The sequence below is a fragment of the Dasypus novemcinctus genome, chromosome 28 (assembly GCF_030445035.2).
Source record: "Dasypus novemcinctus isolate mDasNov1 chromosome 28, mDasNov1.1.hap2, whole genome shotgun sequence".
In the NCBI taxonomy this organism is placed as follows: Eukaryota; Metazoa; Chordata; class Mammalia; order Cingulata; family Dasypodidae; genus Dasypus; species Dasypus novemcinctus.
The window spans coordinates 31,846,436-31,873,201 of NC_080700.1; the positions used below are offsets into that span (position 1 = coordinate 31,846,436).

The following is a 26,766-nucleotide window of genomic DNA, read 5'->3' on the forward strand; positions in this document are numbered from 1 at the left end:
CCAGGAACAGAATGGAATTCATCCTAAATTTATATTAATAAAAATTAAGACAATTTTTACCTGAAAAAACAGCTGGTGTTCCATTAAGACTGGCATCAAAGACTAGTAATAAATGGTTGGCTAGACCACAAGCCAATCGTTGTCCATCTCCTATTAAAAATATATATATATATTATGAAATATCTGTAATAAATAAAAGGAAATTATCAAGAAAGTGAAAAGACAACCAACAGAACGAGAAAAAAGAGTACTGACATTTAGATACATTGTATCTAACCCTAGATTCAAGGCAAAGGTGTATCCTCACCTGCAAGCAGATCTAGGAATGAGAAACAATTTTTACATCTGAAAAAAAAAAGTTCAAGTACTTCAGCTACCTAGAGGAGACCTGAGGCACCATCACAAACTACCTCCTAACCTCTTTCAATCATTATTTAGAAAAAATGTTGAGGTCCCCAAGGAGAAGTCTGGTAAAGGCATTAAAATACACTTGAGGACAGAGTGGCTGCCATGGAGGTAGACATAAAGTCACCCTAGAGGGAAAAAAAAGAACAGATAAAAAATAATAATAATAAAGTCAGCCCTAGAGGACACGGCTCCACCTGAGGATGTCCCGTCAAGGAAGAGCTATTGCTAATGTGCCAGAATTGACATCAGCCATCACATAGCATATCAGATTCCCGTTCTCTTCAACCTATTGATGAAACAGATAACCAGGACTATTTTGTTAGCTGTTTTCATCTACAAATAACCCTTCTACGTTAAAGCCCTCCTACCAGGTTTATTTTTAAACATATGTAGGAGGCAATCACAAGCATATAAAAGCAAAACTAGGTTAATTCATAATTCCAAATTCTGATGGTAGTGATTGGGTGCTGCTACTAAAATAATGATAAAAATGAAATGGTTTATAATAATTCTAATTGCAGTCAAATAAAAAGTGAATTTTGAATTTAATCTAGGCAATGTCATATAACTTCAAGAAATTAAGATTTAAATGTATGTGTGGGCATATATTTACATTTGCATTAGAAGAGTGAAAAAGTTTTTTAAAATCTTATAAATGAAATGAAAATTGCTTCCCACAACCTTTCACATACCTGAATACTGAATACAGCACGCCGCAGTCGGTTCATGGGCCAGAACAACTTGCTTGCTGAGCTTGGTTGGCAGAGAAATCTCCAAAGGATATTTTTTACTTTAAAGAATATCAGAAATAATAAAAATTAAGAGAGAATTCAAAATGAGATTATACTAGAAACAAAGTGGATCACCCTTTACTCACACATGTTATTTTATTCCATTAAACTTGAACATATGAAACTTGAATAATCAAACTCTTATATTAATCAAACTTTAAAATAGATTTATAGTCCATATTGCCATAATGTACATGCATTTTAAGTATAAAATACCAAAGAGGTCTCATGTTTAATATAAAGTGATGTGAATACTGTGATGATTTTGTGCAGAAGGTTCTTAGTAAAGAGAGAACATATTTTGCTTGCCAGTTTCCTGCTCTTTAAGGATGGCTCTCATAATACTAATCACTCACACTACACATTAATTACATTTGCTATGAAAATGAGCACATGCTCAGTTTTTAAAAGAAGCCAAGAAGAGATGGAAAAAGAAAGTACTACTCCTAAATTCAGTACAATAATTGAAATGAATGATGCAGGTCCATCAGGAACTGTGAGGAAGAGAGCACATGTGTCCCATCTAAAATGTGCTCAGCAATGTTCTGTTTTTATCAGTGTGGCCAAAGCTCCCATTTTCCAAGAGAAGCGAGGAAGCCACATTTTTAGATAAAATCTCCCAATTTTTAAAATTCAGCGTCATTTTTGCAACTTCAAAGCCCTGACCGCAGGCCTTAGAACCAAGGAGAGCTGGTTTATTCCCTCAGGATGGGTGTGGCCTCAGCAAACCCTTTAGCTTAACTAGGGCTCAGTTTCTCACATCTGTAAATTGAACACAAAAATATCCACCCCACTGGAGTATGATGAAGATTAGATGTGATGTAGAAAAGAACACCAGATGTGAAAAAAAAAAAAAAAAAAGAGCTAGTATTCTATGAAAACATGTTGTTTTAAAAACTGGAATTTACTGAATGACAAATTACATACGTTTATTAACAACATTCGTATTTGGTAAAATCTCGATATAAGACTGGCCTTACAAACCCATCTCCAAGTAAGACAAAAGTCATCCTTCATCCTTTCGATGTCACACTGTGCCGGTGTTCAGGTAACTCTTTCTCTGAGGACACATGGGCTATACCCTGGACATTGTTTTGGAGTCCTTGTCATCACTGTTACCTGGCAATCTCTCAACTGAATGCCCACCAGAGCCAAAATAAATAAAAGACTCCTTCCTCAATCTGGAAAAACCTATCACACAAAAACGAGTTCAGTGTAAACTCTGGAGTGCTGAATTTCATATTCGCACACGTTATATTATAAAGTTTGAATGCACTTTGCTCTAGGCATGTGCATAATATCAATAAGCATAATATAACAATAATAGAGAGAGCTGGGGAAACAGACTTTGGCCCAGTGGTTAGGGCGTCCGTCTACCACATGGGAGGCCCGCGGTTCAAACCCGGGGCCTCCTTGACCCGTGTGGAGCTGGTCCATGCGCAGTGCTGATGCGCGCAAGGAGTGCCCTGCCACGCAGGGGTGTCCCCCGCGTAGGGGAGCCCCACGCGCAAGGAGTGCGCCCCGTAAGGAGAGCCGCCCAGCGCGAAAGAAAGTGCAGCCTGCCCAGGAATGGCGCCGCCCACACTTCCCGTGCCGCTGATGACAACAGAAGCGGAGAAAGAAACAAGATGGAGCAAAAAGACACAGAAAACAGACAACCGGGGGAGGGGAGGGGAATTAAATAAATAAAAATAAATAAATAAATCTTAAAAAAAAAAATAATAGAGAGAGCAGCAGAAAGTGGCAGGAACAGCGAAAAAGTTTGAAGAAAAAAACATCAAGTAGCATGGGTAAAGCCAATGTTCCAGTAAGCATTTTTGTGGCCCTAATGATTTTTCAAGTGTGGCTGAGAGATAAAGGGATAGGAATAGTATTTTAAACACTGTGGCCCAAAAGTTTCTTTTGAGATGATATCATCTTGAAAGTCTAGAACTGGAAGGCACCCCGGAGGTCCCTCCCAAACTCCAACTTGTGTAAATAAATGAGGCCCAGGATGCTTTCCGGACTTGTCCACAGCCGCACGAGCAGCTGCAGAGCCAGAACTGGACCCCCATTCCCAGCCGCTGTTGCTGCTGGATAAAAGGAAACAATCCCGAATAAAGGAATTCATCACTGACTGTTCAATATGAGCAGTGAGCTTTGCAATTTTTCAAAAGTTTCTATTCAACATTACCCAAGCAGCTTATTTAGAATAATCATTAGCTATCATGTTTCCTAAGACTCAATTTTAACAAAAATTAAATATTCCAAGTTATTAAGATGGTAAATGCCTGAAAAAATTATTAATATAAAATAATTGAATCTGAATGAAGGATATGTATGTAAATAATGTGAATACATACATGCATATAAAGCCATACACCGTTTTGGAAGAAAAATCCAATGAAGTATTTAAATTATTTCAAGTTTACTTGTAATGCACAAACTAAATTACATACCATTTGTAACTCTGCTTGCATTTTGAAGATCTTTTACTATCATTCTTCACATTTGTCTTTGGTGAAAACATAGTTACACTGTTAGAAAGAAAATGCTTGTCATTCTAAAAGGTTAAGAGTTCTTTCTTAAGACACTGATAGACCAGACATTGTATGTCCACTGGGTAGACTGTGGGAGAGTGTGGGCTATGGTGTGGACCATTGACCATGAGGTGCAGCGGTGCTCAGAGATGTATTCACCAAATGCAATGAATGTCTCATGATGATGGAGGAGGTTGTTGTTATGGGGGGAGGAGTGGAGTGAGGGAGGTGGAGGATATATCAGGACCTCATATTTTTTTAATGTAACATTAAAAAAATAAATAAAGACAAAAAAATTTTTTAACTATATATAAATGCTTTCAGTGTCCCAAGATAATAATAAAGTTTAAAAAATTAAATGTTACTTTAATTTGTAGTTTAATAGCTATTCTTCCATTTATAAATCTACACTGGCTATTTCAATACTGGAAAATAAAGTGTATTTGGGCACAAAATTTCTGGAGAATACTGTACTAACTATATAAAAATTGTAGATTACTAGGGAAGACTAAGGCAGTATTTTTACAAAGATCACATTATAAATTATCTATTGATTAAATTTTGGGAAATTTGTATGAAAGATTTATAAATAGAAAAACTGTTACTCACAAAGTCAGAATGTCTCTTAAACTGAATACCAAATTTGATTCTTAAGACACCATTTCCCTTTGGAGAACAAACGTATGCAATCATAACTGAGGTTAAATCTCATTTTGGATATTGCTTAGAAATCCAAAAAACATAGATAAAATGTACTGACTAGAGTGGATTCTCCTTTTCATATAATTAAAATAGTAAATATTGAAATATTGCAACAATTATCTAGAAGCAGACCCCCAATTCTTTCAGATAAAGAAACGAAGACCTGGAGATCTTAAATCACCTGCCCAAAGCCACACAGCTATTAAAAGAATTAAGAGATTCATTTTAAATTCTTTCTACTGGGACAAAAACTATGCTGTAGACAGCTCACAGCCTCTTGTGCCGACTGAACAAACGCCACTTGTGTTTGTGTCTGCTGTGTGCTAGGCATTGTTCTGAGTTCTAAGGATACAGTGATAAATAAGACAGCCAAAGTATCTGCTCTCATGGAAAACGTATTTTAGTAAGAGAGGCAGACGATAAAAAAATAAATAAGATAGTGATAAGTGTTTTGCAGGAAAATAAAGGTGCAAAAGAGGTTAGAAAGTGCCTGAGCAGCAGGTGAAGGTTGGAGGGTTGTAGTTTAGCCAGAAGTTAAGGCAAGTCCTCGCAAGGAGGGGGACGCTGGAGCAGAGGCTTGAATGAAGCAAGGCAAGGAGCCCATGAAAATCTGGGGGAAAAGCATTCTCAACAGAGAATAAAGGGCAGAACTTGCTGATGCAGGAACCACTTTTGAAAAATTTTGGACTCATGAAGGACTAGGCAATTAAGGGTTTGTTGTACTTGCAATTTTTCAAAATTATCATGACGTTTCACATTTCCTTGGCTTTGAACATACCAGTTTCTGCAATAACTCTCTCCATTCCTCACTCCAAGCAATCAGTCCTGCTAACTCAAGTTTTGAATATACTAGATTTTAATGCTCCAAATAGCAAAGCTGTCCTCTATCAAAAGGCAATGTAGTTAGGCCTCAATCAGCTAAGTTATTTTAGAGAGTAAGTAATCTCTTCAAGCCCTATATCCCACCATTTTTTCCTCACCTCACTAGAAATGACCTTATTATCAGATAAGAACTTAAAGGGCTGACCAAACAATTAAGTGAGTTAAATAAATGTCAAGATTCAGAGCAGGGCCCAGGACACAGTAAGCACTCAATAAATTCTTGCTGCTGCTACCACTGCAATGACTGTGAATTCTAAGGGGTAACCTATCACATCTTGATTCCTTGTTTACTATGTCTGTCTCCATATCTCTACGGGAGGATCCCTGGAAACGGGCACTATTGTCCAAAGTTAAACTCTATATCCAGGTATGCAGGTAACAGTTCTGTTTCCATTACAAAGCAAACTGTAAGTTCCTTTGTGCTTTAGGTCAATAACCGAAAAAGTATATTAACTTGCCATCAAAATGTTTTTCAGATGCCTTTTTTATTTCTGAAGTCATGCCTGTAAAACTTGTACCGAAAACAAAGAGTTTTACTCACTGAGGTGAAGTTGTATATCCGGATGATCTAACTTTATTGTGGAAAACCAGTGGTTGGTCCTTGATGACATTCCGTACGGCTACATAAAAACAATTTTAGAGAAGAGATAAATCTTTAAGACTGCAATTTCATTACAGATGTGGAAAAAAGCATAGCTTCTTAAAAACAGAAAAATTCTTAATACTAGAATGATTTCCTGGATTTAAGAGTTATTATAACAGAAGTCAGACCAACTAATGCTAGCAAAGAAATTTATATGTTTGGGGGAGGGAGGGAATTCTTAAAAGCATAAGAAAATAAAAATGTTTACCTCATTCTTTAAATTATACTAAGATGAAATATGTTTAATACTTGTATATTTCAAGTAATTATTAACTAAGATTTCAAACCTTATGCATAGTATGGGCTAGAGTTTCCACTATTTAAAAATGACTGTCCAAATTATAATGAAACATTACAGTTGATCTAGAACAGTGGCTGAAAAACAAAAACTGGAACTGTGTGAAACAAAGAGTAAATAAAACGAATTTTTAGGACTTAGTGATCAACCAAATGTAGGTAATGAGAAAGGAAAGAGGAGCCAGAGATGACTCAGAGATTTCCAGTTTGTTCAGCTGGACAGATAAAAATGCTATTAATTGAGATAGGAGAGAAATAGACATAGGCTTAATGAAGAAAAGGGAATATAACTATTATTATTAACATAAGTTTCAGACTGACACCAAATTTGTGTCCTATTTCCAGCAAGTAACTGAAACTCTGATCCTCAGTTTCCCAATCTAAAAATATAACTCCTGATTGTTGTTCAGGAGAAAAGTCTGCCCTGAAGATACAGATGTTTAGGGCTCTTAGCATGATCAGTGTCAGCAGAGGTCACAAGAATAGATGAGCCTGCCCAGCGAAACATGTGGAGGAAGACAAGAAGAGAACCAATGCCCGAATTCTGCCAAAAATAAGAGGAAGTGCAAGAGAGAGAGGGAAAGCACAAAGAAGCGAGAAATCCAGGAGCAATGAGTGCCTCAAAATCCAAGAGAGGAAAGAGTCTTAGAAAAGAGAATATGGTTAACAGTGACAAGTTAGAGGGGAAAGTAAGATCAAGACACAATAGAGGGAAGCAGACTTGGCCCAATGGATAGGGCGTCCACCTACCACATAGGAGGTCCAAGGTTCAAACCCTGGGCCTCCTTGACCCACGTGGAGCTGGTCCACGTGCAATGCTGATGCACAGATGCATGCAAGGAGTGCCCTGCCACGCAGGGGTGTCCCCAACGTAGGGGAGCCCCACACGCAAGGAGAGACGCCCAGCACAAAAGAAAGTGCAGCTTGCCCAGGAATGGTGCCACACACACGCAGAGCTGACACAACAAGATGATGCAACAAAAAGAAACACAGATTCCCGGTGCCACTGATAAGGATAGAAGCGGTCACAGAAGAACGCACAGCAAATGGACACAGAGAACAGAGAACGGGGGTGAGGGGGAGAGAAATAAATTTAAAAAATAAATAAATCTTTTAAAAAAAAAAAAGACAATAGAAATGAAGAATTCATCTTTGTCTTTTCCCAGAACAATTAAAGCAGTGTGGTGGGGTCAGAATCCACACTGTCATGTATTAAGAGTAAATGCAATAAAGAGACCCACGGGTTCTATGATCATGGCAGATGGGGTTCACTACCATGGCAGATGGCCCTTCTTTGGAGCTGGTGTTTCTGCATGATGGAATTGGACTCAGAGAGGATCTCTTTTCACAAGACTTGCATGCTACTTTAATGGAATTGTAGTTGGTGCTGGGGTTTTAGATATATTTAGGGGATTTGAATCTCTGGACTGATAATATGACACCCAGGCCCAGAGCCTCAACAGACTTCAGCTCCTACACTTTGATTTATTGGACTTACCCCACTCAGCTAACATCGAGTTGAAGAAGGTCAACCACCACACCATGGAGCCTAGAGTATCTACAACTGAAAGCAGGAGGAGTGCATCCAGTATCCATGTGGAATCTAAGCCCCCACTTGACACAGATGTGCAATGGACACAACCAACCCAATGTCCACAGAGAAAATGTGGAATGGGTGTGGGAAGGGTAGCCATGGTGGCTGCTGGGTTTGGGGAATGGGAGGAAGAGATGAGATGTGGAGGCGTTTTCGGGACGAGGAGACGTCCTGGGCGGTGCTTCATGGACAATTACGGGACATTGTAGATCCCCCCAGGGCCCACTGGATGGAACGTGGGAGAGTGTGGGCTATGATGTGGACCACTGACTAGGGGTGCAGTGATACTCAGAGATGTACTTACCAGGTGCAATGGATGAGTCACGAAGACGGGAGAGAGTGTTGCTGTGGGGGGAGTGGGGGGTGGGGGCGGTGGGGTTGAATGGGACTTCATATTTTTTGAATGTAATTTTTAAAAATAAATAAATAATCTATTAAAAAAAAGAGTAAATGCAAAAATAGATAATAGAATAAAATACATTCAGAGTATTATTTCAAAAAGTTAGGTAGAGAAGGGAAAGAGAAGGCTAGAACAGAAAGTTATGGAATGGTCAAACCAAAAGAGGAATTTAATGAGAGGGATAATACATCCTCATCTTGGCAACTGGAAATCTCTAAACGAGAGAGGTAGACAGAGACCAGAAATACAAGTGAGATAGGATACTATTTAATGCAACACAGTCCTGGAATAAATGAGAAGAGACTGAATCCAGAGCACAGAGAGTGAGACTGTCCATGTAAAGGAAAGGGACACCTCTTCATCAAAGGGGGACACAGAGGTGAAGCGATAGAGGTTCAATATGAAAATAGATGAGTGCTTTCAGGGTCAGGCTCGTGTGTGAATTTGGCCAGGTAATGATGCCCAGTTGTTTGGTCAAGCAAGCACTGGCCTAACTGTTACTGTGGGGACATTGTGTGAACTTAAACCATCAATGAGTTGATTGCATTCATGGCCGATGACATCTATAATCAACTGAGGAGACTGCCTTCAGCCATGAGAGAAGTCTCATCCAGTCAACAGAAGGCCTTAAAAGGATGAGTGATTTCAGCAGTCACAAGAGGGAGAATTCCCATCTCTACTTCAGACAGCCAATTTGTCCTGAGAAACTCATCGAGGACCTTCATCAGAGTTCCTGGTTTGCAACCTGTCCTATAGAATTTGGTTCATCTCTATGGTCACATGAGACAATTTTATAAAATCACATATTTACATATATTTCCTGTAGGTTCTGTTTCCCTAGAGAAATCTGACTAATACAAGTGTTTTATGTTTTTTTCAGCCATCAAAAAAGAAACCTAGGGAAGCGGATTTAGTCCAATGGATCGGGCATCCGCCTACCACATGGGAGGTCCAAGGTTCAAACCCAGGGCCTCCTTGACCCGTGTGGAGCTGGCCCACGTGCAGTGCTGATGTGCACAAGAGTGCCGTGTCACATAGGGGTATCCCCCGCGTAGGGGAGCCCCACACGCAAGGAGTGTGACCCGTAAGGAGAGCCACCCCATGCGAAAAAAGTGCAGCCTGCCCAGGAGTGGCACCGCACACACGGAGAGCTGACGCAGCAAGATGACACAACAAAACGAGACACAGATTCCAGGTGCTGCTGACAAGAATCCAAGTGGACACAGAAGAACACACAGTGAATGGACGCAGAGAGCAGAGAAGTGGGGGATTGGGGGAGGAGGGCAGGGAAGGGGAGAGAAATTTTAAAAAAAATAGATGTAACATGAAGCTGTAAAGATAATTAAAAAAAAAAAAAGAAGCCTAGCAAGTTTGATTATAAATTTGGATTGGTCATTGAAGTGGAAAAAAAATTATTATCCCTGATTCTTACAGTGGAATTAAGTGGATTATAATGAAGTCCACCATCATAAAATGAAAGTAAATTTAAAAATTATTTCTTTGAAAATGCATCATGTGTATTTGTTTGGATACTGTTTAAAACAAACCAATGGGAATCAGGACTAATTTATTATGACCAGGCTAATAGAAGATACCAAGGGATTACTGTTAACTGTAATATAATGGCATTGTGGTTAGGTAAGAAAATGTCCATATTCTTTAGAAATGTATATGGAAGTACTAGGGGGAAAATAACAATTTTGAGATTTGCCTTGAAATTCTGCAGCAAGGAAAACAATATTCACATGATAAATCATTTTGAGTGCCAATGTGCCAACCACTCACAGTCACCAGAAAATTAACCGTTGATACTTAGTATGAGGCACTCACTGAATTATGATTCTTCTGGAAAAGAAGCATCTCACACATTCCCTATCAGAAAAGACAGGTAGTAAATATTTGAGGAACAGAGACATGAAAGAACAAAGGAAGGTAATACAGATTTTTTGCCTTTATATATATATATATACACACACACATATATATATATGAATTGACAAAGCAACATAACAGCACTAACTATAATGATAACTAAGAGAACTAATTAATTCTGCAGTTTTATATTTCAGAGTACATTATACTAACCAGATTGCTTCTGACTAGCAGGCTTCGTACTTTTTTTCTCAACACTTCCAAAATACAGTGGAGAGGTTGGTAAGACACAGGAACTAAAATAAAAAACAAAACTATACAATAAAAGCAGGTGATCCTAGGATGGAGTTGTTTCAATGAAAAATACATTTCAAGAAGAGTTCAAAACGATTGTTAGTCCATAAACAATATATTTGGAAGTGAGGAAAACTAGCAAGCTTCTTATTCTTGTACAGAAAAATATTATTACATTTTAGTAAAATTGCTCTTTTAGAATTTGTATTCTATCCTGTACTTCTCATTAAAATAAACTATAAACTATTTGTTTTTAAACAAGGTAGAAGTGAAGTCATGAATAATAATTCCTTCAAACAAGATTAGCATAATTGGGGGGTTACTAAACTTTAGTTTTATTTCTTAAGATACAAAGGAATCTAAAATTCTACTGATTGATAAACAAACATGCACAAATATATCCTACTTAAAAAAAAAAGACTCTGTACCTAGCCAACACTGAAAGATTCTTTCCCATGTCAGGGCACTGTTGAGACCTCACAAGTGCAGCAAGATTAATTTTTAATACAGCAATCTTATTTCCAAACAGGGAAGTGAGTAAGCAAAAAACCTACAAGGGACAGAGTTTTGAAAAAATTAATAATATCACTGCACAAAAAGGAAAATTACAAAGCTACATCCATAACTCTAGTCAAAAATGCAACATTTTAAAAATTACAATTAATTAAAAACAAAATATAAATTCATCTATATTAATAGTTATACTATTTGACAGGTAATATTAATTACTTGGTAGTTTGTAATTCATAAAATATTTTCACATATAAACCTTATTTAGTAAGCTAGTCACTATAACATGCTGAAGAAAGTAAATTTATAAATAAATATATTTTATAATGATTAAATACAGAAAATGCTTTATTACTAACCTTTTGATCGACAGTTTTGTTCATTATTGCACATGACCCAACAACTTTAATGCTGAGGCTTCTATAATCTTCATTTCCAGCAAAGAGAAATAAACAAACACTGTTTAAGTGGTAAGTAGGCTAAACACTCATTCATTCAACACACATCAGGCACTGTGCTACAGGCTGGTAATATAGCAAAGAATGGGCCGGTGTTTACTGTCATGCAGCTTATGGTGTAGGGGGAAAGTCAGGCATCAAACCTATGACTGCAAACATAAATATTTAGCTAAAATTGTGACAAGTGTGGGGAAGGGAAGAGAGCTTGCAGGGAGAACAGTGAGCACAAGGATGCGATCTAGTGATGATGAAGTTGAATCCTAAAGAAACGATCAGGGATTGGCCAGTGGGAGAAGAATGATAAGTACATGCAAGACAATGACTGAAAAGATTTGGAGAGTCCAAGAAAGTAAAACAAAACCATATTGGTGAGAAAGCAATGAAAAGGGAGCCAAACTTAGGACGGGGAGGCTGAAGTGAGGACCCTGGCCAAATCAAGCCTAGTTTTGGAGACCAAGCTAAGGAATTTTGACTTCATCCTAAAACTAATGGAAAACCATTAAAAAGTTTAAAGTGGAGAATGACAGAAGTAAACTTGCATTTAAAAAAAAATTTTTTTTTGTTAGTGTGTTCAAAAAGGTTGGAGGACGGGGAGATTGGAAGCCGGAAAATCAATTAGGATGCCGGCGTGGTATTCTTAGCAAGAGATGATGATGGTTTCTTCAAAAAGAAGAATGCAATGGAAAAGTATTTGGAAGTAGAATTGACAGGATGTGGTGATTGATTAGATAAGAATCGGGGACAGAGGGAAAAGTATATCAGCAATTATTTCCCATTTCTCAAATGGACAACTTGGTGAATGTTGGTAACATAAACTTAAAAAAGGGAACACTGGCAAAGAGAGGCAGGTTTGGAGGGAAAGAGCATAAATTTAAATTTAGACATGTTGAAGATAAGGCACTTGCTAGATGATGTATATACAGATATTCAACAGAAAGCATTGGTTTGGGACTCAGAATAGAGACAGTCTTAATTTAAGAGTCTTTTCTGTAAGCCTTTGGATTGGACAACGGAAGGCTCGGTGAGAAGGGGCCTCTTACCCACCCTAATGCACGTGGAAAAGATGAGTAGAAGAAGAGATGTAGATAAAAGACCTGAAGGAGTGGCCCGAGGAAGGGAAAATTTCAAGGTGACTTGTGTTGAATGCCACTAAGGGGTCAAGAAAGAGTAGAAATAAAATATGTTATTTGGATTCAGCAACACAGAAGCTGTTTTTTTCCTTCCTTATATTATTGTAGTATATTTTCTTTATTATTTCTTAAACTACACCTTTTCTCTGCTTACCAAAGTTTACAATCTTTACAAAAAGGAAACATCTATAAATAACGTGAAAATACAAATATACTTATTTTATAAACATAAAATTAAAAAGTGATTTATATTTATAACCTGCCATCCCCCAGAAACACATAATGGTTTGAAATCTAAATAATTTTAATAGGCATATACTAACCTATATATTATTACTTATAACAATGTGATGGTGCTATATATTTATTGTGTTTTGCAACTTTGTGCAGCTTGCATATCTTTCCATGATATCTCTCTCTATATGTTTACAGGAAGACATTTCGTTCATTTCTTAACATTTTAGCAATTTTTCAGTAGTGAAGTTTTAATAACTCAGGGTGCCTGAATGCTCATTTCCACAGAAGCTATTGATGAACAGCCATTTTTCCTAAATGATTAAACATATCTTATCCTCAAATTCAAATAACCAGGCTTTCTACACTAGGAATGTTTATACCCTGTATACTGGAACAAGAAAAATATTAAAATCACATGCAATTTATATCAAAGATTATTTTAATTTATGATCTTACCTTTGTAATGTAAAACGGCTTCCAATTCAAAGTTTGCCAAATTAAATATAAATAAACCAGCTGAGCTTCCAATCCACAAGCACTTGGTATTCTCAGAAGAAAGGCTGATTTCAAAAGAGGAAAAATCTTACTCATCTTATTCCTTAAAGTTCGAAAAGAAATAGAGACCACCATTTCTTTGCATTCTCAGTTTCACTTAGCATCACAGCTAATCCCCCAAATAAGGGGAAAGAAGTGGAGATATAACTTTGGATAACCCAAAAGGTATCCCTATTTGTTATTTCCTAAGCATTCACTGACTATCAAGAGAATGCAAGTCACTTAAAATGGCCACAAATCTGACCCCAAATCAAATGCTGGTTTTCGTTTTCTTCTAAGGCTTACAAAAATTATTTGGTTTCATTTTTATTACTCTATTTGTATATTGTTCCTTTAAAAAATGAACCTAGTATTCATTTAAGGAATTTAAGAGCTTGTCTCTATATGACTTTGGCCAAGTTCATGATACTTACAATTCACTTTCAGAATTTAGATTGAATGACAGATCACAGTGTTCAAGTGTCAGTACAGGAAATGTTACTTCAGTCTTTTCTACTTTTTCCAGTTCATTTGTAGAGGAAAGCTGACTCTCTTCTAGGGAACAGAATTAATGATTATAATTATTAACCAAATTAAAATGCAAACAATTTGCACAATGGGATGTTGCAGTAAATATATATTGCTAGAAAAATTCAGGGAACAAATTGAGAAAAACATGTAAGATTGAACATTATATAGAACAGAAATAAAATTAAAAACTAGAGCCTATACATGGAATTTCAAGTGCAGAACCAAAAGAAAAGAAAAAAAAGACCAGCAGAGAAGAGATTATGGACAGCTAAAAGAGTTTAACTCCATGTTTCCTAAAATAGGTTGAAGTTTACTTCAATAATAAATGGGTTACTTATAAAAAGAAATAATGAAAACCAAGATTTTAAAAACTAGGAAGAAATAGATATATTGAGAAAAGATATCTTCTCACCTACTTCAAAATAAATAGTTCAAAGCCATCTACAAAAGCACATAAACTAAAAGAAAGAATAAATAACAATGAAGATAAACTTGTAGGACACAGAGCAAAAATATTTGCTATAGGGGAGTGGGTGCAGCTCAGTGGTTGAGCACCTGCTTTGCATGTACAAGGTCCTGGGCTCAATCCTTGGTACCTCAAAAAAAATTTTTTTTTTTGTTTTAATCCATTTGCTATAGTAAAAAAAAATTAATGGGTTGCAAACTCCTATGAAAGAAGAATTGTTAATTGGATTAAAAAGAAAAAAGAAAAGATTTTTTCCTTCTTCCAGTATAGTGTAAGCTCCTGAAAGGAATATATTGCTCCTTTATTGTGAATTTATCTTCGCACATCTGCACATATGCTAAGATAGAGCACATAGTGATATGGCTGAAGATGTGGATAAATGGAAACACCTTTGAGAGGCAAGGAAAATAATTACTGACTGCTGAAAGGGATTGCTGAATAGTATGGAGAGGCCAGTTGCAGTGGAATCCTATATAGCACACCAGTCTATCAACATGTAAAATCCACAGTTTTGGTTTCTCTTGAAAAACTGGAAGATCTGTCTATCCTGGACCCCAACTGCCCCCATCACAAGAGTCTGCTGAAGTCAGGAAGCTGCTGGCCCATTAGAGGGACTATGTGCCCTTCTGCTCGCCGGTGCCCCCCCATGCACACAACAAGCACATGCCTTTGCCTGTCCCCCACCCCATTCTCATTTGCAGCACCCACACAGGATCTTGCAGTTATCTGAGTTGATAATATAAGCAACTGTCTTCTACTTACTTTCTCTCTTTCCACCAAGTCCAAAAAAATAAAGCTCTATATAAAGCTCAATAAACACTATGTGATAAAGCATGAAATCATGTGGAAGAATTTGAGCAACATTACCTAACTGGCTGCACAATCCAGATTTAACCTTTTTAGTACAGAAACTATCTCTTTTTTTCCTTAGGTCAATACGGGTCACACAACGATAATGATGTCTTTCGATCAAACTGAAGATCCAAAGCTAAAAGAATGCAAAACACATAGATATATAGAGATAGATAGATAGATTTCAACAAATGATACACAAGAAAAAGAAGTAAAATCCAAATGGGATAAGTGAGAAAAACCAGACAAATAACACTACCAGGTCTTATAGAGATTTTCATTTGACTGTTTTTCTGTAGCTTTAGGCAGCCAAAATCTTGGAGCACTTCCCAATTATTGACATGTCACTTAAAAATATTTACTTTAGGTACAGGCATAAATAATATATTTTAAACATATTATATTTTTAATATATAAAATGTTTTCTACAAAACACTTTCAGGGAAATTATTTTCTATTGTCTCAAATAACCCATTTGCTTTCTACTCCTTTACATAAAAATCCACAGTTTTCAAAACCATGAAATGTACTAGATCATTGAGTTATAAGACACAAAATAATAACAATCAACATGACAAGAAAGAACTTACCAGAACTTCCAAAACCGTATCTTTCCAAATAAACAATATATGTTCCCCAAATTATATCAACAGCAACTTTCAAAAAGGAGAATAATATCCATGCTTTATGAAGTAAGCCTAAAACATGTGCCCAAAAAAGTAAGTTTTGAAAAATATTAACTATAATTTCAGAGTACGTAAAGCTTTCTCAAATGCTTATATTAGTGGGACTTAACTGTGGCTGCAAATCAGAATTCCACGCAGATTTAAAAGCAAGGGAAGCAGACTTGGCCCAATAGATAGGGCGTCCACCTACCACATGGGAGGTCTGTGGTTCAAACCCCGGGCCTCCTTGACCCGTGTGGAGCTGGCCCACACACAGTGCTGATGCGCACAAGGAGTGCCGTGCCACGCAGGGGTGTCCCTGCATAGGGGAGCCCCTCACGCAAGGAGTGCGCCCCGTAAGGAGAGCCGCCCAGCGTGAAAGAAAGTGCAGCCTGCCAGGAATGGTGCCGTATAAGATGATGCAACAAAAAGAAACACAGATTCCTGGTGCCACTGATAAGGATAGAAGTGGTCACAGAAGAACACACAGCAAAAGGACACAGAGAGCAGACAACCGGGGGGGGGGGGGGCGGATAGGGGAGAGAAATAAATCTAAAAAAATAAAAGCAAAAATAAAATACAGATTACTTGGCTCCACTTAAAACATAATCAGAATAGCCAGGATGGAGCCTGGGCATATATATATTTAAAACCGTATAAAAAATTATAATATTGATATAAAGATAGTGGTCACCAGAGGTTCTGAGGAAAGGGGAAGGAATAGATGTAACATGGGGCATTTTTACAACATTGGAATTGTTCTGCCAGACATTGCAGTGATGGATACAGGCCATTATACATTTTGTCAAAACCTATGAAACTGTACAGTGCAAAGCGTAAAAACCATAATGTAAACTATAGACTATGGTTACTGGCAATGCTTCAATATCTGTTCATCAATTGTAACAAATGTATCACACTAATATAAGATGTTATTAAAGGGGGAAATATGGGAAGGGGAGAGTGGAGTACATGGGAATCGCCAATACTTTCTGTGTAACTTCTCTGTAATCTAAAACTTCTTTTTTTATATATTTAAAAAAAAAGCTTCCGTAAGTAACACAGATGCCTACAAAAGAATAAAGCCTCATTACACTGATACGTTAACCAGTTTCTTCAAATTACAAACAAAAATACAAAGCAATATTACCATGTAATTATGAAACAAAGTCCTTTTATACACATGTTCATATTGTCACAAGAATGTTTGAAAATTGGAAGTTAATTTTGCAGCTCTCTCACCTGGCCATCAGCACATCCAGTAACAAGCTGCTTACTTTCTTCATGAATGAATAAGCTTAGGAGAGGATATGCTATTGAAATGAACAAGAATATTTAACTTTGAAAGGACCTGATATGGTTTAAGCTGAGAAGTATTACTGTTTTACTTTTAATATTTCTTTTAGCTACATTTGAACCAGTCCAAAATAATATTCACCAAAGAAGGGAAAACTCTAAGTTAACATAAATTTTGAAAACTCCCTGAGTGTGAGAGAAATTAAGAAGTTATCCCAAATAAAATACAAGTTAAGGAAGTTACCCCAAATATTAAAGTCTGCCACAGATGAATTCTGATTAATCAAATACTATTGATCAAGACAGAAAGCCTGGCATAGTCAATTTTCCTGAAATTTCACTGATTCCAAGAAACTTTATAACATTAGAGTTAGAACCATATTCATATTCAATACACGTTAAACTTGAAACAATGATTCTAAAGCCAGAAATAATAAAATTATGGAATTAATGATGAAAATGGTAATTAGATGTCTTTTTTCAAATTGCTTCCTATAATATCATTTCATTTAAAAATTACTCTAAATATAAAATGTCAATAATTTAGATAGAGAAATAAGATAAATGGCTATTTTAAAATATATGCCCTAAATAAACTATAAATGACATAAAAGATCAAGTTTATAATTAGGTTTTCTTGACAGTCAAATAATAATTCCATATAGCTAATTTCAAGAAAATAATTCCTATATAATGTCACTGTTCCATTTTATGGAATAATATATATGTATATATATATAAGTAGAATTTTACTAAATACAGCCTAATTATAGAACATACAGAAAATTTTAAATTTACCTGTCAAAACTGATGAATTGTAAATTAATGTTCCCTTACAATGATCCCAGACCTTTAGACAAAAACATGTTACTTTAGAAGAGATAAAAATTTTGTCATTATTGCTATAACTTGAACTAATAGCACTAACCAATTGAAAATTAATTTATGTGAATAGTTACCTAAAAGAGAAAATAATAATAAAATAAGTAGATAAATAATAAAACTATATAAATGTGACAATAAAACATACCAGAATCATAGAGAAAATTACTAACAACATGTTTGGAAGAATTGGAAAACATAAAGCTAAGACAAGCTTAGGAACATTTCCCAGGCACTTAACCAATATTGACAAGATAAAGGTATAAAGTAAAGAAAGAACTATGCAATTTTAACCCTGGAAAACATTTATGCATTTGCTCAATAAACACTTAGATATACCATTTAATATGTAACAGGCACACTGCTAAATGCTTTCCAAATATTAACACTTTTAATTCTGCAAACAACCCAGTGAGGCAACTGGTACCATTATTTCTATTTTACAGAGCAGAAAAACGATGCACAAAACACAGTTTGTCGATAAGTGATGGAGCTGGGATTCTATCCAGACAGAGGAGAGGAAAAGTAATACATTTTAAGTTTTACCCTACAGAAATTTTAAAATGACAAAGGAAGGTATATTTGCCGTGTTTATTTTCCTCTCTCTGTCTTGCAGAGGTACATTAATTACCTTCAACTTTTCTTTCAATTACAATTTATAATATCTTCACATTGTCAATAAATAATAATGCTGATGCTAGCTAGTGTGGAGTTGAATGGAAATTGAATTTGCATTTTAATCTAACTTCTTTTCTTAAACCCAGGGTGGTCCTGGTTGTATCCTCTGGTTTTAGAAAATGGTTCTTCTGCTCTGAGTTCCCGAGGAAATACTGTGGGTTTAAACTAACATTTTAACTCTCCAAGATGCTGGATTCAAGGAGAGATGGCTTGGCTCTAAATTATTCTAGCAGTTGTCTCAAGCCAGACTGGGAACTCTAGGGTCACAACAGGTATGACATAAAGGAATCCAAAACCAGCTTCCCCTCGCCCAGCCCAGGGACCCCAGCCAAAACATTCAGCATTTCTGAGCCTCTATTTTTGTGTCTAAATTCAGGATAATAGCTACCTTACGGAACTGTGATAAAAACCCAGTGATGTATGTGACAGTGGTCATAAACCAGAAACGTTTTCATAAGTAGTACTAAACCACTCATGATATCTAAAAATACCTTGCTCATCTCCTTACCTTAAAGCTTCTATCTTCAGATACTGAGATTATGATATTTGCTTGCCAAGTACAAAATTCAACTGCAGTAACTCGACCCAGATGGCCCTGCAGCTCAACTAGTGTTGACTGATTCTAGGATAATTTGTGAAGAAAAATTAGGAAGTGAATATTTGGTAATTACTATTATTGAGAAGTTAGGCATTTATCACAGAAGATAGTTCTTATTAAAATTAAACTCTATCAAATCCATTTTTCCAAATTTGAAATTATTGAAATATTTCTATTCAATTTGAATAATTCAAATCATTATAGGCAGTTATTTGTATATCATCCTAGATTCTAGGTTTTTACTTCTATAGAAGTAAAAAGGCTGATGACTGAGCAAGGGAAGCATAAGAAGTCAAAGGCCACGGGTTCAGCAAGTTTAAAAGAAGCAAACTAAGACTGACCCTAAGTAAGATGATGGAGCAAGCATCTTCTCACTAATTCCTGTCTTCCTACTGTCCATATTTTATACTCTGTCCTCAGGCTGCATTCTGCTGCCAAGTTTTTCCCAGAATAAGCCCTGGGGAGGCAGAATTGGATTCTCGACTACTTGTCATCCTCTTCTCTCTCCCATTCCTTTTTTCCTTTCTTTTCTACCCCTTCCCTTCTTCTCTTTCCTTCTCCTCCCCTGCTTCTTCCTTCCTCTTTCTCACTCTCTCTTTTTCTCTCACTGTCATCCAAATGCATCTATCCTATGCTCTATATCCTACAGCATCTATTCTCTGTTACGGAGTTACTAAAATATAAAAAGAGAATGTATAAATGACAACCAGTGAGTTATTCTTTCTTCCTAAATTCCTAAAACCTCTTAGTGCCATATCAACACCCTGTAAGACAACACCGCAAGATAGAATTCCCTAATGTGGCTTGATAAATATAGTGATGAGAACATCAGGGATTCCTAAAAATCACAGCCACCTCCTGTCAATTAATCCACAGGGATTTCAGGTACCTAAGGATAGGGTCTTTTTCTTAAACTTTACAGTATTCAACTTAGATAAGATAAATGTCTCCTAATATGTCTCATGACTTAAACAGATATTTAAGTCCAGAATATTTCTTTTATAATGCAACATATAGACATTTATAAACAATATTTAGAATATTGAACATATAATGCCAATTACCATCAGATTATAAAAATAAAAGGCAAGATCATAACATATTTATTAATAAGGACAGTTATGACACTGAGTGTTATGATATATAGATTTCAACTCCCTTCCTCCACTCTCTAAATAGTAAAGCTAGTTAATTATCTATGGTTAAGATTATATCCTAAAAAATATTTTATGTCCTTTTGATATTTTATGGTTATATTTTATATTACTTAAACATATCTTTACTTCCCTATCGAAATGGCAGAGTGAGACGCCTCAGAGTTCCGTAGACCACAGTAACAGAAATTTAAAATTCCCTAGAGGAATTTAACAGTACATTGGAGCTGGCAGAAGAAAGAATCAGAGAACCTGAAGATAGGACAATTAAAATCATTTAGTCTGAGGAGCAGAAAGATGAAAAACAAAGAAAAAAAACTGAAGGGAGGCAGAACCTGTAGGGTGTCACCAAGCAAACTAATATAGACATTGTGGGAGCCACAGAGGAAGAAGAAAGAAAGGGGCAGAGAGAATATTCAAAGAAATAACAGGTGAAAATGTCCCAAATTTAATAAAAGGTAAGAATACACACATTCAAGCCATTCAACGAACTCCCAAGAGGATAAATCTCAGCCACGGCATTTTATAATCAAAATGTCAAATGCCAAAGAAAAAGAGAATTCTGAAAGCTGCAAGAGAGAAGCAATGGGTCACATACAAGGGAACCTTAATAAGATTAATGCTGATTTCTCATCAGAAACCATGGAGGCAAGAAGGCGGTAGGATGACATATTTAAAGTGCCACAGCAGAAAACTGCCAACCAAGAATTCTATATCCAGCAAAGCTGACTTTCAAAAATGAGGGAGAGTTTAAGACATTCCCAGATAAGCGTGAGTTGAGATGTTAATGAGAATTCTGCAGGTTGGAGGGAAAGAACAAAAGACAGAAGATAGAAGCCACATGAAGGAATAAAGCAAATAAAAATGGCAGTACTGTTGTATTTTTGGTTTGTAACTGTACTTTTTACTCCTATGGGATCTCAAAAGCAAAGGAATACAATGTAATGAGAAATCAGTGGTTTGGGACTCTTAATGCATAAACATTTAATTTGTGAGATGAACTCCATAAAGGTGGGAAGATAGAGGGGTCTAGGAAGATAGTTTGTGTAAACTATTCAAGTTAAGTTGGTGTCAAAGCAAATAAGATTGTTCTAGATTCAGGATGTTAAATTTAAGCTCCGTGGTAACTACAAGGAAAATATCGGAGACTAAGCAAGCTCACAGAGACAGAAATTAGAGTACAGGTCATCAGGGGCAGGGGGCAGGGGGATGGGGAGCTAATGCATAATTCGTTTAGAGTTTCTATTTGGGGAGATGGGAAAAGGAAGCATGAAAAAAAAATAATTTACACAATGTGTGCACGTCTGGATCAAACATCTGTTCCCTTACTTTCCATTTTCCTGCATGTTTGAGTGTGTGGTTGGGTCCTAACCGGACGTTTATCATTTTCTCCTACTGGGACATCTTATCTTCCTGCAAATACTAACAATTTTAAGTATCTTCCTAGTTTATTTTGTTTTCATTTTCGTGACATCTAAGATGGTATTTCCTCTGATTTTAATGGTTAGTTTTGTTATATAAGAAGGAGCGGCCTAATGTTAATCCACTTAACCATCAAAAGATGTTTGCACAGAACATTTTAAATATTTACAGCCCAAATACCAATTTATCCATGCAGCTTTTCTGGGCAACTGTACTAGAAAACTATTTAACTCCCTCTCCCCATCTCCTAGAATACTTTCTATCATTTGTGGTGACTTCACTTAGCAATGTTATATTTAACTTCTTTTAATGTGTGGGCCTCAGTTTCACAATTTGACCAATTGTTTTTTGAAGTCAGAAATGTACATACTTGGTATCCTTCAAAATGCCTAGCACACAATAAGCCCATGATAATCAATTAATCTTTTATGCCTACTATCCTTCCTAATCTAAATTTTTTAAGTGGCTATGGCAAAAAAAAAAAAATTATTTCTAGGCAAAGAACTCTGTTAACTGCATTAATCTGGGCAATGAGAAGACAATATATGATACTAGGTTTTGGAAAATCTCCAAAATAAGTCTCAAGCTGAACATGAGTAAGATTTTAACTTCATATGTGGGCTGAATTCAGAGGAAACAAAATATTTTCCTTCAGATTTCCCCATCCATCTATTTTCTGCTTTCTAATCCTTGCCATTATTTTAATGTGGGTCAAAGCTCATCATTTCAAAGTCAAATACAAAATCTAAAATCAAATTACTTGAAAGAAGTCACATAACACATTAACTTCAACTAATCCTCATTAAGAAATAAGTGAGAGAAGTCAGATTCTTAATAAGAAGCAAATTTTGATAAACAGATAAACAAAAACACTAACATATCAGGGTTTTGAAGAGGAGGTCACTAAAGTAGGGGGAAAAATCAGAGAAAGAAAAGTTTTACTAAACATTTTGTTTAAAATCATTCATGATATCCAGATTTCATGTAAAGGTTTAATACTTCATTAAATCAGTGGTACCAGATTCCAGCAACTTTCCAATTACTAGATAAAGATATATTTTCATCCATTGCCCCTAACATCTTTACAAACACTTGCCCAATTAAAAATACTGTTTAAAAAGGAGAGGAGAAAAATGAGAGGGGAGAGCAAGACCTAAACACCCAGAGAGATCACATCAGCTTTGCACCCAATTAAACTTCATACATAAGATATTTAAAATCTCACCTCAATATCCAGCATGAATATTTTATTTCCAGCACACACTGCAACAATATGATCATCTGGACTAAATCTTAAACAAAGCACCTTTCCCAAAAGAGTGCCGATAACAATCCCTCGAGGAATTAACCCTACAGTAAATTTAAAATATTAGTGTCAGTGCACTAAATGCTTTCAACATTAGTATCTATAACTCGACAATAATTCTATGAGAAAATAATTGACAATTCCAATCTCTATTTTAAAATTACATGGTGAATAACAATGAGCATTAGGCATGATTTTGGCTCTTCGGTAGTATTAAAAACATTGAGTAGAAAAAAATTCTTGTGAAAATACCTGGAATATGGGAATTATACTTAGGGAAAAGATTTGGCATTATTAAGGGAAGCAGGTGCAGCAAGTGCTGTATGTACACATACACACACACACACACACGTCCTGAGTCATGGTAGACTGAATTGTAACCCCAATTCTTCTCTACTCCCTGTGTCTACTCCCTGACTCTGAGCTGGCCATGTGACTAGCTGTGGCCATTCTCATGTGGATAGAAGGGATAGCACCGGTTCTGAACCCTGGCATAGGAGGCCTCATGTGTTGCTGCTCACCCGCTGGTGCCTCTGCCACGATTGTGAAAACAAGATCTCCAGGCCAGCCCACTGCTCCTGGATGAGTAAGTGTGGAGCAAAAGTGCTCTGGCCAACTGCAGTGCGAAGAAAGGCCACTCCAGCTGACCTACAACCTTGTGAGCCAAAAGTAAATTCTCATTGTGGTTTGGCCCTGAGATTTTGCATTTGTACTGCAGCATTAATAGGTCAATAGCTAGATGTTACACTAGTCTAAACAACAAGCTTATAAAAAAGAAAATAGGAGGATCAGATGTGGCTTGAGCAGTTGAGTACCTGCCCCCCACATGGAAAATTCCAGGTTTGGTTCCCGGTACCTCGTAAAGAAGACAAGCAAACAATGAGCAAACAACAAGCAGACATCAAGCAAAAACAATGAGTGGACAACGAGCAAAAACAACAAGCAGACAATGAGAAAAAACAAGCAAAAACAACAAGCAGACAAAGAGCAAAAACAACAAACAAAAACAATGAACTGACAATGAGCAAAAACAGATAAGCAGGGAGTGAATATGGTTCGAGCAGTTGAGAACTCTCCTCCTGCATGGGAGATCCCAAGTTCGGTTCCCTGTCCTCTTAAATTAAAAACAAACAGGACAATGAGCAGTCAACTAACAAACAAACCAAAAAAAAAAAAAAAGAGCAGACAACAGCAGAAACAATAAGCAAACAGACAAGGGACCCATCTCAGGGTAGGGGCAGGGGGAGGAAAATATATCATACTGAGGTTCTATTTTTCTAGGACTATTCATACTGATCGAACAAGTACCTACATGTAAAATGTCATGCACTTTTCTAGGCACTAAGGATATAGAAAAAATTAAATGGATAGAAATTCCTGCCTTCATAGAAAACTTGGACTCCAGGGTTAGGGGGTAATTAGAAACCAATAAACAAAGCAAACAAAAATTAAATACGTTACATGGACTATTAGAAGGAAGTAAGGGCTATGAAGAAAAATAAAGCAGAAAAGATGGTAGGGAGTACAGAGCAGTAGTCAGAAGCTCAGAGGAAAGGAGACATTTGAGCAAAGACCTAAAATACGTGACACATTAAGCAGTGATGTTACCAGAGGAAGGTTTCCTGGTTAAGATGGGATGGCAAATACAAAGGTTTGAGGCAGGACTGTGCCTAGGATGTCCAATGGTAGGAAATGAGGTCTCAGAAGTCACTGAGGAGGGGACAGGGGCTGTTGCTTGTTGGCTTTTACTCTGGATGAGATGAGAAGACATTGGAGAGTTTTGAGTAACGGACTGACATAACCAGACTCCAATTTTTAAAGGATCAGTCTTACTGCTGTGTTGAGTAAAACACAAGGGGATGCATAGAACAGAGTAGAAGCAGGGAGACGGATTATTGCAATAATACAGGTGTGAGAATTTCGGGACTTGAACCTAGGTAGCAGCAATGGAAGTTTGACAAATGTTCAGGTCTTGGCTGTTTTGAAGGTAAAGCAGACAATATTTACTGATGGACTGGGTGAGGAGTGGCAAAGAAAGGTTTTTTTTTCATTTTGTTCTTAAAGATTTATTTATTTATTTATTTCCCCCCCTTCCCCTCTTCCCACCCTGCTCTTTTTGCTGTCTGTGTTGTCTTCTCATTTTCTCTCCTCTAAGATTTACCAAGATTCGATCCTGGAGACATATGATGGGAAGAGAGGTTCCCTGTCAATTGCACCACCTCAGTTCCTGGTCTCTGCTGCACTTCACCTTGACTCTCCCTTGTGTCTCTTTTGACGCATCATGATCTTGCTGCATGACTCACTTGCACACAACCCTGGTTCACCACATGGGCACTCGTGTGGGCACTGGCTTGCCACACAGGCATGCTTTCTCTTCTTCTTTTTCACCAGGAGGCCCCAGGGATCTAACCCAGGTCCTCCCATATGGTAGGCGGAAGCTCTGTCACTTGAGCCACATCTGATTCCCAACTCAAAGGTTTTTGACCTGAGCATTTAGAAGGATAAAGTCAGCACTAACTGAGAAGGGAAGACTATGAGAAAGATGACTTATGGGGGAGGAGGTGACTCCAGAAGCCTACTGGGACATGTTAGGTTTGTGATGCCTGTTAGGCATCCAAGTGGAGATAACAAAGTGGCAGGTAAAAGGTCTCAGAAGAAGATATAAAAGTGAAAGTTATCAGCAAATATTTTCAAAAATCAAAGGCCTGGGTGTAATTGCAATACGAAAAGATAAGGGAGACACTGGGGGAATAAATGGGAAAAAAGTCACTGTACGCACGAGACAACAGCTCTTTTCAGTGATGAAAGACATAATGGCAAAAAAATTTTTTTTAATTTTTTTAAAATTTTAGATTCTTTTAATTATTTTTTGTTATTCCAATTATTTTTAATTTTTTGTATTTTATTTGTTATTTTGAAAACCATCATTATTATTTCATTTTCTTATTAATTGTTTCTGGTTATTTTGTTGCCTTTGTTTTTTAAGAAGGTTTGGATCACAGCAGGGTTACAACTGTGGCGGGGGGGGGATCGTTGGTGTAGGGTGTCAGTGATGGGGGGATGCATGGGAGGAGGTTCACCTGGGGCATAGATGTAAGGCATATGAATGCATTCAAGTGTTCACAGGGCACTGTCATGGTAGGTAGAGATTCACACACTAACTGAAAGAGTATCGAATTCCCATCCTGGGGAGTTCTGCCACATTCTCTAATGGGACACCAACAATCCCCCAAGTACAGGGGCAGTGACTAATGAAAGAGAATGGATCATTGATGGACCATTGATATTGATACTTAAGAACATTTACTTTTGAAATTGAAACTTAGCTTAGTATTATAGAGTGCCTAAGAGAGCCTCCTGAGAGCCTCCTTGGTGCTCAAATGTGGCCTCTCTCTAAGCTGAACTTAGCATAAGTGTGGACGGGGAGGGAGCGGGACATATGGGAATCCCCCATATTATTTATGTAGCATTTATGTAATCCAAGTATCTTTAAAACAAAATAAAGTGTATATATATATATATTTTTTTTTAAGAGGTCAGGGAGATTTGAATAAAAAAAGGCACCATCAAAGGAGAGTGAAACAAAAGGAGCTAAATTGTAAAGGAAGAAGTAAAACTATCTCTCTTCACAGATGACACAACCCT

General features: G+C 36.8%; 1 protein-coding gene across 3 annotated transcripts in view; it reads right to left on the minus strand.

Annotated features, from left to right (window-relative positions):
* The window catches only part of WDR27 (WD repeat domain 27), a 397,567-nt gene that overhangs the window by 324,499 nt on the left and 46,302 nt on the right, over positions 1 to 26,766 (minus strand). For 2 of the 3 annotated variants that reach the window (XM_058289717.2, XM_058289719.2), the window contains exons 5-18: positions 23,041 to 23,165; positions 19,150 to 19,263; positions 17,880 to 17,931; positions 17,028 to 17,098; positions 15,136 to 15,256; positions 13,706 to 13,826; positions 13,194 to 13,297; positions 11,272 to 11,339; positions 10,831 to 10,952; positions 10,322 to 10,404; positions 5,844 to 5,922; positions 3,638 to 3,715; positions 1,101 to 1,198; positions 61 to 150 (exon numbers count right to left, since the gene is read on the minus strand). In XM_058289717.2, coding sequence (XP_058145700.1) covers positions 61 to 150; positions 1,101 to 1,198; positions 3,638 to 3,715; positions 5,844 to 5,922; positions 10,322 to 10,404; positions 10,831 to 10,952; positions 11,272 to 11,339; positions 13,194 to 13,297; positions 13,706 to 13,826; positions 15,136 to 15,256; positions 17,028 to 17,098; positions 17,880 to 17,931; positions 19,150 to 19,263; positions 23,041 to 23,165 — 1,326 coding nt within the window. The remainder of the gene's footprint in view (positions 1 to 60; positions 151 to 1,100; positions 1,199 to 3,637; positions 3,716 to 5,843; positions 5,923 to 10,321; positions 10,405 to 10,830; positions 10,953 to 11,271; positions 11,340 to 13,193; positions 13,298 to 13,705; positions 13,827 to 15,135; positions 15,257 to 17,027; positions 17,099 to 17,879; positions 17,932 to 19,149; positions 19,264 to 23,040; positions 23,166 to 26,766) is intronic. The other variant, XM_058289718.2, reaches the window with a different exon arrangement.